The sequence below is a fragment of the Heptranchias perlo genome, chromosome 8 (genome assembly GCF_035084215.1).
Source record: "Heptranchias perlo isolate sHepPer1 chromosome 8, sHepPer1.hap1, whole genome shotgun sequence".
NCBI lineage: Eukaryota > Metazoa > Chordata > Chondrichthyes > Hexanchiformes > Hexanchidae > Heptranchias > Heptranchias perlo.
The window spans coordinates 15,536,793-15,549,753 of NC_090332.1; the positions used below are offsets into that span (position 1 = coordinate 15,536,793).

General features: G+C 40.9%; 1 protein-coding gene across 1 annotated transcript in view; it reads left to right on the forward strand.

Moving 5' to 3' along the window:
• The window catches only part of ryr2a (ryanodine receptor 2a (cardiac)), a 471,729-nt gene that overhangs the window by 342,352 nt on the left and 116,416 nt on the right, over nucleotides 1-12,961 (forward strand). The window contains exons 65-70 of the mRNA XM_067988444.1: nucleotides 219-268; nucleotides 2,331-2,391; nucleotides 3,416-3,654; nucleotides 7,213-7,294; nucleotides 9,113-9,243; nucleotides 11,541-11,861. Coding sequence (XP_067844545.1) covers nucleotides 219-268; nucleotides 2,331-2,391; nucleotides 3,416-3,654; nucleotides 7,213-7,294; nucleotides 9,113-9,243; nucleotides 11,541-11,861 — 884 coding nt within the window. The remainder of the gene's footprint in view (nucleotides 1-218; nucleotides 269-2,330; nucleotides 2,392-3,415; nucleotides 3,655-7,212; nucleotides 7,295-9,112; nucleotides 9,244-11,540; nucleotides 11,862-12,961) is intronic.

Sequence of the window (12,961 nt, forward strand, 5' to 3'; positions counted from 1 at the left end):
TTACTTGTAATTTGCATATGTTATACATTTCCGTGTTACAGACTCATAATCGAGATAGCAACATGACCCTAGAGCTCTGTGATGGTCCCATGCTGTGTAGTTCTGAGAGTATTTTTAGAGTTCTTTCTTCGTGATGTCACATTACTCGGTAGGCTTTTATTTCAGCTGTTTCCTTCTTCTGTTTTTTTTTCCTCTGTTCTTTCTTCTCTCCACTTCAGCCTCTTCTGCAAACTTGGAGTGCTTGTCAGACATAGGATATCACTGTTTGGTAAGCTATAGCATGAATGACTGAAGCATGGCGCCATATTATTTTCTCACCATGTGCCTGTTTGATTTTGTGCTTTGCCCTTTTGCATGGCCAGTTTAGCATGTACTGTGTGTGTCCCATAGGGATGCCAGCCTCCTTCCCTTTGTTTCCTGTTCTGCCAGCAAATTCGTCACTTCCTATAGGTAGGGTGCCATGCACTGTGGTTCCATCACTCAGTTTTGGTTACTGATCTTTGGTCTGCTTGCCTGCAATGGTTCTTTAAAATCTAGAATATTCTATAATATTTAAGATTCATCATTAAATTATTCATACAAAAGCATGATATTTTAAGTGTCTTATTGATGAAAGCTTTTGTTTGTATGTTAGTCAGTGACAACTAATGTGAGTTACAATCTTTCAAGTATTTGTGTCAATGGAGATGTCAGTTTTCTGTTTCATTTGATATAAATATTCAGCAAAATATAAATATTGTGAGCTATGCATGACAGTCCATTCCTTTGTGGCCTCTAAATGGAGGCCATTCAAAATTAGTAATGGTGGCTCAACAATGGGCTATCAGTATTTTGTTGGCAGAATTTATTAAAGTGATGGCCAGAGGCCCTCCTAATGACATCACTCGGTGAAAATCAAGACATCATAGCTGCGGGAAGGTCTATAGAAAATGGATGCCCCTTTTAAACACATGGCAATGAGGGGCAAGGGTGAGACACCAGTAATTGTGCAGGTATCTCCTTTTTTAATAGTTAGAATTATGCCACAATTCAAGACCCTGTCAGCTGGAATTTCTACAGGGGTTCTTCCAATCTCCCACTATAGCTTCGTTAGAAACTCTGGAGAGATGCCATAAACTGCCATTTATGCCATTTCTCCGGGGTTTCCAGCTGATCTTTCGCCAAAGTTACGGTGAGAGATTGGGGAACGCCTGATGAAGTTCTACCTGTGTACTTCCCCTTAAAGAGCCTGATTCACCCTTTTGGAGTACATGCACAAATTTAGGAGAAAACGCTATTCTGAACGTAAAGAGACTATTTAAACCCATGGATACGGGGTTTGGTGAGGCACAAGAAAGCCCAGTCGCAGATGAAAAGCTAAAGCCACGTAATTAGACCTTTCATACTCTGTGCACCCTCTGGAAAAATGGTGGCATAGAGCCAAAGAAATTGGCCTGGGAGCATTCCTTCCAAAAATAAAATTTCTTAACGAAAAGAAATCAACTAAAAGCAAACTGACCTGTTAACTCCTTCTTGATCTGACCTGGCATGCCTCCCTCCCTCAATGTGGCTGAAGCTTCCTCATGCTGGCACTAGTAATTGAAAATCTGAAGGTACAGACCATAGAATCAGAAAGGTTACAGCACGGAAGGAGGCCATTCGGCCCATCGAGTCCGCGCCGGCTCTATGCAACAGCAATCTTGCTAGTCCCACACCCCTGCCCTATCCCTGTAGCCCTGCAATTTTTTTCCTTTCAAGTACTTATCCAGTTCCCTTTTAAAGGCTGTGATTGAATCTGCCTCCATCACCCCTCGGGCAGTGCATTCCAGATCATAGCCACTCGCTGTGTAAAAAAGTTTTTCCTCATGTCACCTTTGGTTCTTTTGCCAATCGCCTTAAATCTATGTCCTCTGGTTCTTGACCCTTCCGCCAATGGGAACAATTTCTCTTTATCTACTCTGTCTAGACCCTTCATGATTTTGAATACCTCTATCAAATCTCCTCACAACCCTCTCTGTTCTAAGGAGAACAACCTCAGCTTCTCCATTCTATCCACGTAATTAAAGTCCCTCATCCCTGGAATCATTCTAGTAAATCTCTTCTGCACCCTCTCTAGGGCCATCTTTCCTAAAGTGCAGTTGTGGCTGGACCAGTGTTTTATAAAGGTTCATTATGACTTATCATTTGTGGTATTTGCCAGGTACTTAGCCTCCATTTTGCTACACAGCAATTATTATTTGTGCCCATGTACCTAGTGGTACCCTATCATAGCCGGCAGTGGTTTTGGATAGCTCCCCGAAGCATAATCCATTTTACCCAGCAATTGTAAATCAATGTTTTTTTTAATGCAGGGAATGATGCCACGTCAATTGTAAACTGTCTTCACATATTGGGCCAGACTTTGGATGCCAGGTAAACCATTCAATCCAGTGTTTTTTAGATAAAGTTATAACAATATTCCCAGCACAGCTACTCTCTCCCCGAAGAGATGTTGTCAGAATGGACAATTGCAGTCCGCCCGCTGGCCGCCTATTGTGTGCCTCAAGTTAAAATTGGTCCCTACATCTCTTGTTAGATGAGGGAGTAGCTGCAGCTGGAGCCTCATGGCAGATTTCAGATCACACTAAATTATTGTACATTATTTAAAATGAGGGACAGTTGCAAACTTCAACATACATCTGGATTGTAAACCAGGCCTGACTGTGCTGCTGGATGTCCAAACTCAAACATGAGCCTGACTATCTGAAAATGTGTGCTGGGGTGGGGGGTGGGGGGGGATATTTTGCTAGAAGCAATCTCATACTGGTCTTCTGTTTTAAAACAATTTCCTTTGTTTCTAGCAATTCACACATGAAAGTACCTGATAGTTTCAGGCAGCATGAGAACTAACACTGAATGAATGCCCTTCAGCAAAGCATTCGAAATGCTCTTGTGCTTCTAAATGTTTATTGTCTGGAACCAGTTTAAAAAGCAAAACCTTTCCCTGAATTTGCATTTGTTACACATATGATAAATATTATTTTGGAGCCAAATGCTTATGGAATTGCTGTCTTATGAAGTTAGATGCCAGATCACCACAGAATAATTTTGTAAGAATTTGTGCACTTTTCTCAGGGCTCCCAAATTGCAGAAATTAAATTTCAGTGAGATTATTGAATAAGTTGAGCCAAATTGTGATTCTAGAATTCTTTCTTCCCCCCCTCCCAAACATTTAATCACCTCCAATACATTTTTTATGTTAGTTACTAAAATCGCTGTTTTGTTCGGAGATGGGAAAATAAATGGTTCCAAGATGTGACTGCACAATCATACAGATTGGTTTTTTTTTTAAGTAGAAGCAGCGCTTGAGAATATTTTTTAGTAACTTATTAAAACTCAGCGAGCCTTGGCTGCCTGTCTTTTGTCCAGCTCTAAATGATTGTCTTATTTTGCATAGAACGGTGATGAAGACCAGCCTGGAGTCTGTTAAGCTGGCTTTACAAACCTTCTTTGAAAATGCAGCAGAGGATTTGGAAAAAACCATTGAAAATCTTAAATTGGGCCAGTTCACTCACACAAGGACCCAGCCGAAGGGAGTGACCCAGATCATCAATTATACCACAGTGGCTCTGCTGCCAGTCTTGTCATCGCTGTTTGAACACATTGGACAGCACCAATTTGGAGAAGATCTGATCTGTATGCTTCTGCTCTTTTTAAAATTATTTTCCAACAACCCATGATAAATCTAATCTAACATATATTGCTTATGTTATTTTCTGGAAATTTGACTGTGGATTATCACATGGTAAACTTGCAGTGATTCATCTATTCTTCAAGGGGCACGCTGGCTCATGGTGTCTGTCAAGACACTTGCTGTTAGCAAAAAAAAAAGTCTTAAAAGACTGCCTCAGAACTCCACCAAAAATAAGAAATATTGGGAGTTTTTCAGAGCTGTTTAGGGTTCAAAAGACAGTTGTAAACCATTCTTGCTTCACTCATGTGCTGTGACCTCAATCTCATGAGTTATGTAGTTCTTGCTGCCTTGTAATCACAGCAAGTATCCATTATATCCATTGTAATCAACATAAAAGTTCAAAATTCATCATGAAATCAAGAATGATATAAAAGGGCCAATTTTACAAAATGGGCACCCCAGCGGGGAATCTTGCCTGGATAGTGTAGCATGCTCCCCACAATTCTTTGCTCATGAATTTTAAGGGATAGGAAATCATAGGAAGCACTCCACAATTCCCCTTTGTGTAATCCTGGCAGACGAGGTTCACTGCTGGGAGCATGCCTTTGTAAAATTGACTTATATGTATTTTTATGCAACATACTATTCCCTGGCTGAGAAGGCAGGAAGGTGGTCTCCCAGAACCCTGCTGATGCTATCTTGAGTGGGCTGCAGGAAAGCAGTCCAGACTCATCATCCCACATATGGGGAAGTACCTAGCCTCTACTTGGCGCTCCCCCCCAATGGGTTGGCAGAAATATAGAGCTACGGAATCGTGGACAGAAACTCCATACCAGCACTCCATGGGATAGTGCTGTTTTGTCCAGTCTGAGTGCTTACTTGTGAACATAAGAACATATGAAAAGAACAAGAAAAGATCATCAGGTATGATCAGAAATGATCTCTTCTCTTAGGAACCTGTCCAGCTCTCTTTTGAAGAACTGCAAGGATTCATACTCTTTGCATGCTTTGGTAATTTGTTCCAGAAGGCAATGACTCTGAGAAAAGAGAGATTTTCTAAGCTATATATTATAAGCATGCTATCTAGCTCTCCCATTCCAATAATCTGAAATGGACACTTAATCCCTTCAACAATTTAAAATCTCAGTCATATCTCCTCTAAGCCTGCATTTCTTTAATGAAAATATCCCCAACTCGTCGAGCCTGATTACTAGGAGTCCTAAGATTGGGTACCATTTTGATTACCCTCCTCTGTACTTTCTCCAGACCCTTGATATACCCTACTATGCGTAGGGATCAAAAATGGGCACAATATTCCAACAGTGGCTGTGCCAAGGCCTTGTACAGTTTAAGTACAGTATTCCTGATTTTATATTGTACTGTCCTAGTAATACAACCAACTTGCCTTCCCAGTGGCCTCATCACGCTCCGTGTGGATCTTCAATAATTTATCAGCTGTGACCACCAGGCCCCTCTCTTGCTCTGTAACCTTTAATGGGCAATCCTACACTGTATATACATGCTTGGAGTTTCCCAAACCCAAATGCATAATACTACACTTATGTACATTGAAGGATAGGACAAAGCTGGGGCCATTCCCCTAACCTATCTATTTGGCCTATAACTTATTACTTTATCTGAATTCCCAAATCCCATGTTCATTATGTGTCATCTTGTATGTGCTATGATGATGTTGTTTGTCAATTTTGTAGTTTGTTTGAAAAATTCAGCATTTTCTTTGTTTAGCTAGGAAGAAATAGATACAGTCCATGCTGGTATGATAAATTGATGGAAGGGCTTGTAGGTACAATGTCGATTTAAGTAGAACTCCAGCAATGTTGTAGTTTAACACTAGGTTGGTTTTGGCTCATACTCAGTTAGTTTCAACTTCCAATATTGCACAACAGCCTTAATCCATGTCAGTTCACCTTTATGCTATACTGAGCATAAAGTTCATATAGAAAGGTAAATATAATTTAAGTATTGGCACCGAAGTATGTTGGAGAATACCATCAACCTGAGCCTTAGGCAAAAGCTGTTATTGGAAGAACTCTGTTTTGTGAAATATTAGCTCAACAAAGCCTTGGGGAATAGTGCTGCCCCATCTTGGAGTACTGAAGTGATGCATGGATATAGGATCAGTAGGAAAAGGTAAATCAATGTAATTGGAAGAAGTTATTTAAGTCATTATTATGGAAGAGCAAGCTCAGAATAAGTTGTGAGTAAGAACTGGCAGGTTGTTTGAAGGACAGGATGACACCTTAAGTTCTTCATTCAAATAGTCCATTTTCAATCATGAAGAGGATATTACTTTCACTCAGATTTTTAAAGTACAATATTCTGGTTGGCTGAATGCTGTACATTCAGATTTCATTACGGACATTCCAGCTTGATTTAGAGTGTCTAACAAGGGCATTATCAGGTAAAGGATATCAGCAATTAATGACACCTTCAGCATGTCAGCAATAAATGATGTCTGCTATTGTATGGTTAGCTGGGATGTTTGAAATCTGCAGTATGCAAGAAATACAGGACAGTAACTCAGTGTTAGAAACTGTGATCAGTTTTTACAATGGACTCAACCTGCAGTCTTGTCCTCCAGATTGGTCTACTTGACCTCAGCTGCTCAGCTCGATGCTCAAGCTCATGTCTCTTCATTTAAATCGACCTGGTTATCCTCCATTCTACAGTATGGTACTGGACAGTCTTATCCTTTCGATGAACCCTTCTACCACCCCAGATCAATCTGCCCATGCTCCGCTGTCCCATTCAGTAAATGCAGTCATCCAATTTTCTTTGAATGACAGCAAGTAGCCAATCCAACTTAAATACTCATGTGGCAAAAGTGAAATTATATTTGGATTATTTCCCCCCCAAAAAGAATGTAGCCTAATGCACCTCGAACATTATAGCAGCTCAAGCTCAACTGTAAAGGGATTGTGTTGTGCAGAGTTGCTATTCGAGAGAAAAAGTGGCTACTGCTGCTAACATGGAGAATTACCAGCAGTATGGAAGCACAAACAGGGTATTAAGAGTAGTTTCTCTTTGATATTGTAATATTTCAGTGCTCACAGCTTAGGAAATAAAGAACCTCATCTGAAATCATGTTCACAATAAGGATCAGTTTCTAGAATGTACTGTTTGTGAGCCAGAGCTCAAGGCTCAAAGAATTGTGACGTGAATGCACAAAGCATGTGTTCTTAAAATTGATCTCCACGGCACAAAATTGATGATGGCAAGAAAGCAGATTTAGTTCAGATAGCCCTGTTTATCAATGTGGAGTACTATAGCTTTAAATGAGCTTAAAAGGAGGTCTGTAACACCGTGCAAGTACTTTCAATGCAAACTATGACCACTGTTCGTGATCCCCATTAAAAGTTTTAGATATTGTGAAAAAAACAAACGCTCATGTTATCAGTACAAGCTCTCTCAGCTCCAGGGGCATCTACACATGGACGAACCTGTGACTTAACGAGGGAGGATGGGGGGGAAGATATTTTATAACTTCTATTACAATGAATCTGAATTAATATTATTCTGGTGGTACTCTTCTTTTGCAGTGGATGATGTGCAAGTTTCTGGTTACAGAATATTAAGCAGCTTATATGCATTGGGTACAGGGAAAAGCATATACGTAGAAAGGTAAGCAAATAACTAATATTAACACATAGAGAGCTTGTATCTGAGAATATACAAATTACTTATAAAGATATGACAGATGCCATTGTACTTTGTACACAGTAGTAAAGTTTCCTGTAATTCTTCATCAAAGATATTACCTGCCATATAGCAGGTCCTACATTATAACTGGAATGCCTTGAGTTCATATGGTTCATCAATGTCATTCCAACAATTGAAAAGTAACACTAAAAAAGTAATAAAGCACATTGCTCAAGAATAATTTGCTTTCATAAATATGCGAATTATAAATAGTAAAAGAAAAGAAAGACGTGCATTTATATAGTGCCTTTCGCGACCTCAGTACGTCCCAAAGTGCTTTACAGCCAATTAAGCACTTTTGAAGTGTTGTCGCTGTTGTAATGTAGGAAACGTGGCAGCCTATTTGTGCACAGCAAAGTCCCACAAACAGCAACCAGATAACCTGTTTATAGTGATGTTGGTAAACCTCTCAGTCCTCTGGTATCAGCTGAATCCCTCAACTGGATTACTGCTCTATCTACTGTATTTCATGGCGTGGTCATTAATTGTGGACCATCTCTTGATCAACTCATGATTGCATCACAATTCTCAATGTTGAAGCATGGATGTCAGTAGGACTATCAACCAAAAAAGACAGAAAAAGATTCAAAACAGAATGAATCAATTGCAGAAGACAATAAATGCTTAAAAAAGTAATTACATTTATATGAAGTATCTTAAAGCTAATAGGTACCATGGAGTGATTTCACCTTCTATTCGTATAGGAATGTAGAGGACCAGAAAATACTGGGGGCAATCTTCGATTTCCGCACGAAATGGTGCAAAGTTGGTGGGGCAATTGTGCCATCCGCCCATTGGTGCCGGAGTGAGGACCAAGCCATTTTGAGGCTTGGGCCTTATTAACATGCCGCAAGCGAGCTGTGGAAACCACGCCGGCACCCCACTGCAGCTCGCCGGTCGGGGAGGGTGGGAAATTCAGCACCTCCCACGCTGAACTGGCCGGCTGGTAGGGTCTTCGGGGTGGGGTGGGGGGGTTGCTGTCTTGAACAGACCAGCAGCAAGCTGGAGTTTTTTGTGGGGGGGGCAGGAGGAGCACAGCTCTTAAATTGGAAAATTTCCAAAAGTTAAAATGACCCCCTACAAGTGCTGGAGCCAGAGACCCTGATGTAAAAAATAAATTACTGTAAATTTTTATCCTTGTAAAATATGTCTTTGTTTCTCTGACCTTTACACTGCTATTTCAACTTATCTACTGTTTCACCTGAAATATAGGCCCTTTTCAAAACCATATTGGTTTACACAACAGTCATGCACTCTTTAAAAAGTAATTAATTGCTTTTCAAAAACATGATAAGGTGCTATCCGAATGCAATTCAATTCTTCTTTACCTCGTTGCCATCTTCGTTTGGTTCAGTATTTATGGCTCTGAGAAAACGTTTACTTTATTTTTCTAACCAACATATTCAACCACAACAAACAACAACTTGCATTTATATAGTGCCCTTAACGGAGTAAAATGTCCCAAGATGCTTCACAGGTGCGTTATCAAACAAAATTTGACACTGAGCCACATAAGGAGATATTAGGACAGGTGACCAAAAGCTTGGTCAAAGAGGTAGGTTTTAAGGAGTGTCTTAAAGGATGAAAGAGAGGTAGAGAGGCGGAAAGGATTAGGGAGGGAATTCCAGAGCTTAGGGCCTATTCAACATTGTTTGGATTCTAAGACTTGCAGACCAAGGATGCTGTTTCTTTAGGATTCTCTGTCAGTTTTATTTCTATTTTGTAATTTTCCGCCTGCAGGCAGCGACCAGCGCTGGGGGAATGTCTGGCAGCATTTGCTGGGGCCTTTCCTGTCGCATTCCTAGAAACTGACTCGAATAAGCACAATCCATTCTCAAGCTACAACACTAAGACACCAAAAGATCGAGCAGGTACAGTAACTGTACAACTAATGAGTTAATCATCGACATTCATTCATGTGATCCAGTGCTATCTTTAAAGGCCAACAATTGTACTGATGCAATGCTTTAATGTTCCACCATATTGTGCCACAGAATGGTAGGATATGGGTGCAAATAGTAACTCTTATGAAGCAAATCCCGGTAAAGGATCTTAGCAGTGTCATTAAAGGACGGCACTGAACACAGGCGTTGGTGCTTCCATTCTGAGGAGGGAATAAAAGTGAAAGGGTAAGTCTTTCTTTACCAGACAGAAGGAGCAGGAGTGCTCCTCATGGCTCCACTAAACAACTGTGGGCTGCTGTCAGCCCGCCCTCACTCACCTCCCAATTGCCCACCCTCTCCTGGACTTACCTGCGGCGCTGACCAAAATTTATTAGGCGAGCTGTATCAGGGTGCCTGCAGTTCATTTGAATTATGACGATGAGGCCTGAAGACGAATTAAGCTTGGTCCTCGGGCCTCTCCGTTCTGGGCACACTATCGCTGCGAACTGTCAGAATCGTGCTCAGATTGGGGTACTAATGCCCCATTGTCTCTTAAGGGGCAATTTTAACCCTACCTGCCCAGCATAAATGGGGCAGACGGGCAGCTAAAATTGAGTTGGTGCCAGAAGCAGATCAAGAAGGCAAGTTGCTTTTTTTTTTGACTTCCCACTGTTTCAGGTAGGAGACGGACAGGGCCTATGCAGACGAGGCCCAGGAGTTAAAATCTCTGGGCCTTACGCTTCCGAGGTTGGAACAGTTTGCCGCCCACCTTGGCCCCGCCTACCTGACTCCCGCCCCGAGTTAAAATCAGGGCTTTTAGGATATATATAATTGTTAGCTGCTACTGTGAACCAGCTGCTCTTGTGTTTTTATTTCGCTATTACTGTGTAGCTGGTGTGCAGATATACGCTCAGTTCACATTGTAGACTAATACTTTTTACAAATAAAGGTCAGCAGTATCTGGCCAGAATTATTGTGGCATACAGTAGACCATGGGAACGTTCTAGGTTTTCCCTCTTGATAGCCTAGGATAAATTATATGGGCCCTTTGTATTCAGAAGCCACAATGTCAATTGTACACCTCACCTGTCTCTGCCTGCTTGCTGTTGTTATGCCATCTCGTGTGCTAGGTTGCCTAAACCAATATGAAGTTGTGTTACATTGAGTCTACAGCACAGAAACTGGTCTATGCCAGCGTTTATGCTCCACATGAGCCTCCTTCCTTCCGACTTCATCTACCCATTTCAGCATACCCTTCTATTCCTTTTTTCTTCATGTGCTTATCTAGCTTCCCCTTAAATGCATCTATAAATTTGTGGTAGCGCATTCCACATTCTTACCACTCTTTGGGTAAAGAAGTTTCCCCTGAATTCCCTATTGGATTTATTAGTGATTATCTTTTATAGATGACCTCTAATTTTGGACTCTCCCACAAGTGGAAACATTTTCTCTACGTCTACCCTATCTAACCCTTTTATTATCTTAAAGACCTCAATCAGGTCATCCCTCAGCCTTCTCTTTTCTGGAGAAAAGCACCCCAGCCTGTTTAGTCTTTTCTAATAAGCATATCCTCTCAGTTCTGATATCATCCTTGTGGATCTTTTTTGCACCTTCTCCAATGCCTTTGTATATTTTTTATAATATGGAGATCAGAATTTTGCATCTGTACCCTGAAATCCCTTTGTTCCTCTACCCCATTTAGACTCTTATTATCCAAGCAATATGTGGTGTCCTTATTCTTCCTACCAAAATGCACCACCTCACACTTATCTATATTGAAATTCATTTGCCCATTCTGCAAGTTTATTAATGTCTTCTTGTATTTTAATGCATTCTTCCTTTGTATTAACTATACCCCCCAATTTGGTGTCGTCCGCAAATTTTGAAATTGTACTTCTGATTCTCGAGTTCACATCGTTGATGTAAATTGTGAACAACGGTGGTCCCAGCACCAATCCCTGTGGAACACCAGTTCCCATCTTTTGCCAGTCTGAGTAGCTACCCTTAACCCCAACTCTCTGTCTTCAGCTTTGTAGCCTGCTTGCTATCCATCCTGGAGATGGTCAAAAAGTTGTTTGTGAACATCATCATGGTTATTGTTGGAATACATTTTGTTAAGGAAAGGAAAAACACACTGAAAAAGTCAAAGTTTGTTCAAGTCATATATCAGTTTGCTTATCAGAAAGTTAGGTCTTGGAATAAATAGTTTAAGAATACAAAAGTATCATTGTATGGGGTATTGCTAATGTTTTTCATGTTCTTAAAATTGTCCCTTAATGCCTTAGCTCTGAAGTTGCCAGCCAAAGTGGAAGATATGTGTCCCAATGTTCCTTCCCTGGAAAGTCTGCTGGAAGAGATAATGGAGCTGGCAGAATCTGGGATACGCTACACACAGATGCCCCATGTGATGGAAGTCATTTTGCCCATGCTGTGCAGCTACATGTCCCATTGGTGGGAACATGGGCCAGAGAATAACCCTGAGAAGGCAGAGCGGTGTTGTACTGCTCTCACCTCTGAACACATGAACACCCTCCTGGGCAACATTCTGAAGATTATATCCAACAATTTGGGCATTGATGAAGGAGCTTGGATGAAGAGATTAGCAGGTAGTGTTATTTCTGATCAGTATGTTTCATGCAGGTTTAGCATTATTGGACTGATTGCCAGCTGGGATGTGCAAATCCAGAAATTGCCGGCACATTCCTCAAGATGCATGGAAAATCACCAGGAGCACGTACATAATTTTCCAGTTAGCTCTCGCAATGGGGGGGAAGCTTGGGAACATGCATTTAGAGAATTGATCATATAAGTAAAAAGATATCATAATTAAAAAGCAATTTGTTCCGTAGACTATTAGTGACAGCATTTGTTTTGCCAACTGTGGAATTTTTCTTCATCCCACAGGGTAAAGATTTGCATTTGTTCAAATAACCTTCATTTATAATAATGCAGTTTTTTTCTACTCCACTGGCCAGACATAAAATTGATATTTGGACTGCAACATGCAGTTAATAGTACTTATCTGCAATTCAGAACACACCATTCCTGTTGTTTACTTGGAAGAAATTAGCAACAGGGACTGCCGGATTTTCTAAAATGAAAATCCTCCTTTTGATTGATGAAACAATTAGAAAGAGTTGTGCCGTAAACCAATTAGAAAGAGTTTGTACCGTAAACCAAGAGCACAAAAAAGAGTTACTATGATAGACCCTTCATTTTTCCCCTGTGGATAATGGAAATTAACCATCAAATTTTTGTTCCACGCATATGGTAGAACAATACCTGAGATAAATAGGAGCAAAGACAAGTACAATACTAAAAATAAAAGAAACATGAAGGTTCGAGAAAGGGGAATGGGAGACAGGAAGCTTTGGAGAAGAGAAAGGGACACCGTGTGCCTGAGAGAGGAGAGCAGGACACAAGGGGCTAAATTTTAACCGCCAAGAATGGTTGGGTTGGGGGCAGGTGGGAAGTAAAAATACTCCGCTTTCAGAGCGGGACCGCATCCCGGCTCTAACACGCCCACTTCTGCATTTAACCCAGGCAAGTTTGTATGCATGTGGACAGCAGACATCCGGAAATCCCACCCCTACTTAAAGCCAATGGGCTGATTCTTAAAAGGGTCTTTCTGCTCAATAGCCAGCCAGCTTGTCAATCATTGAGATACTTGAGGTACTTAACATTTTGTGTATTGGAATAATAAAAT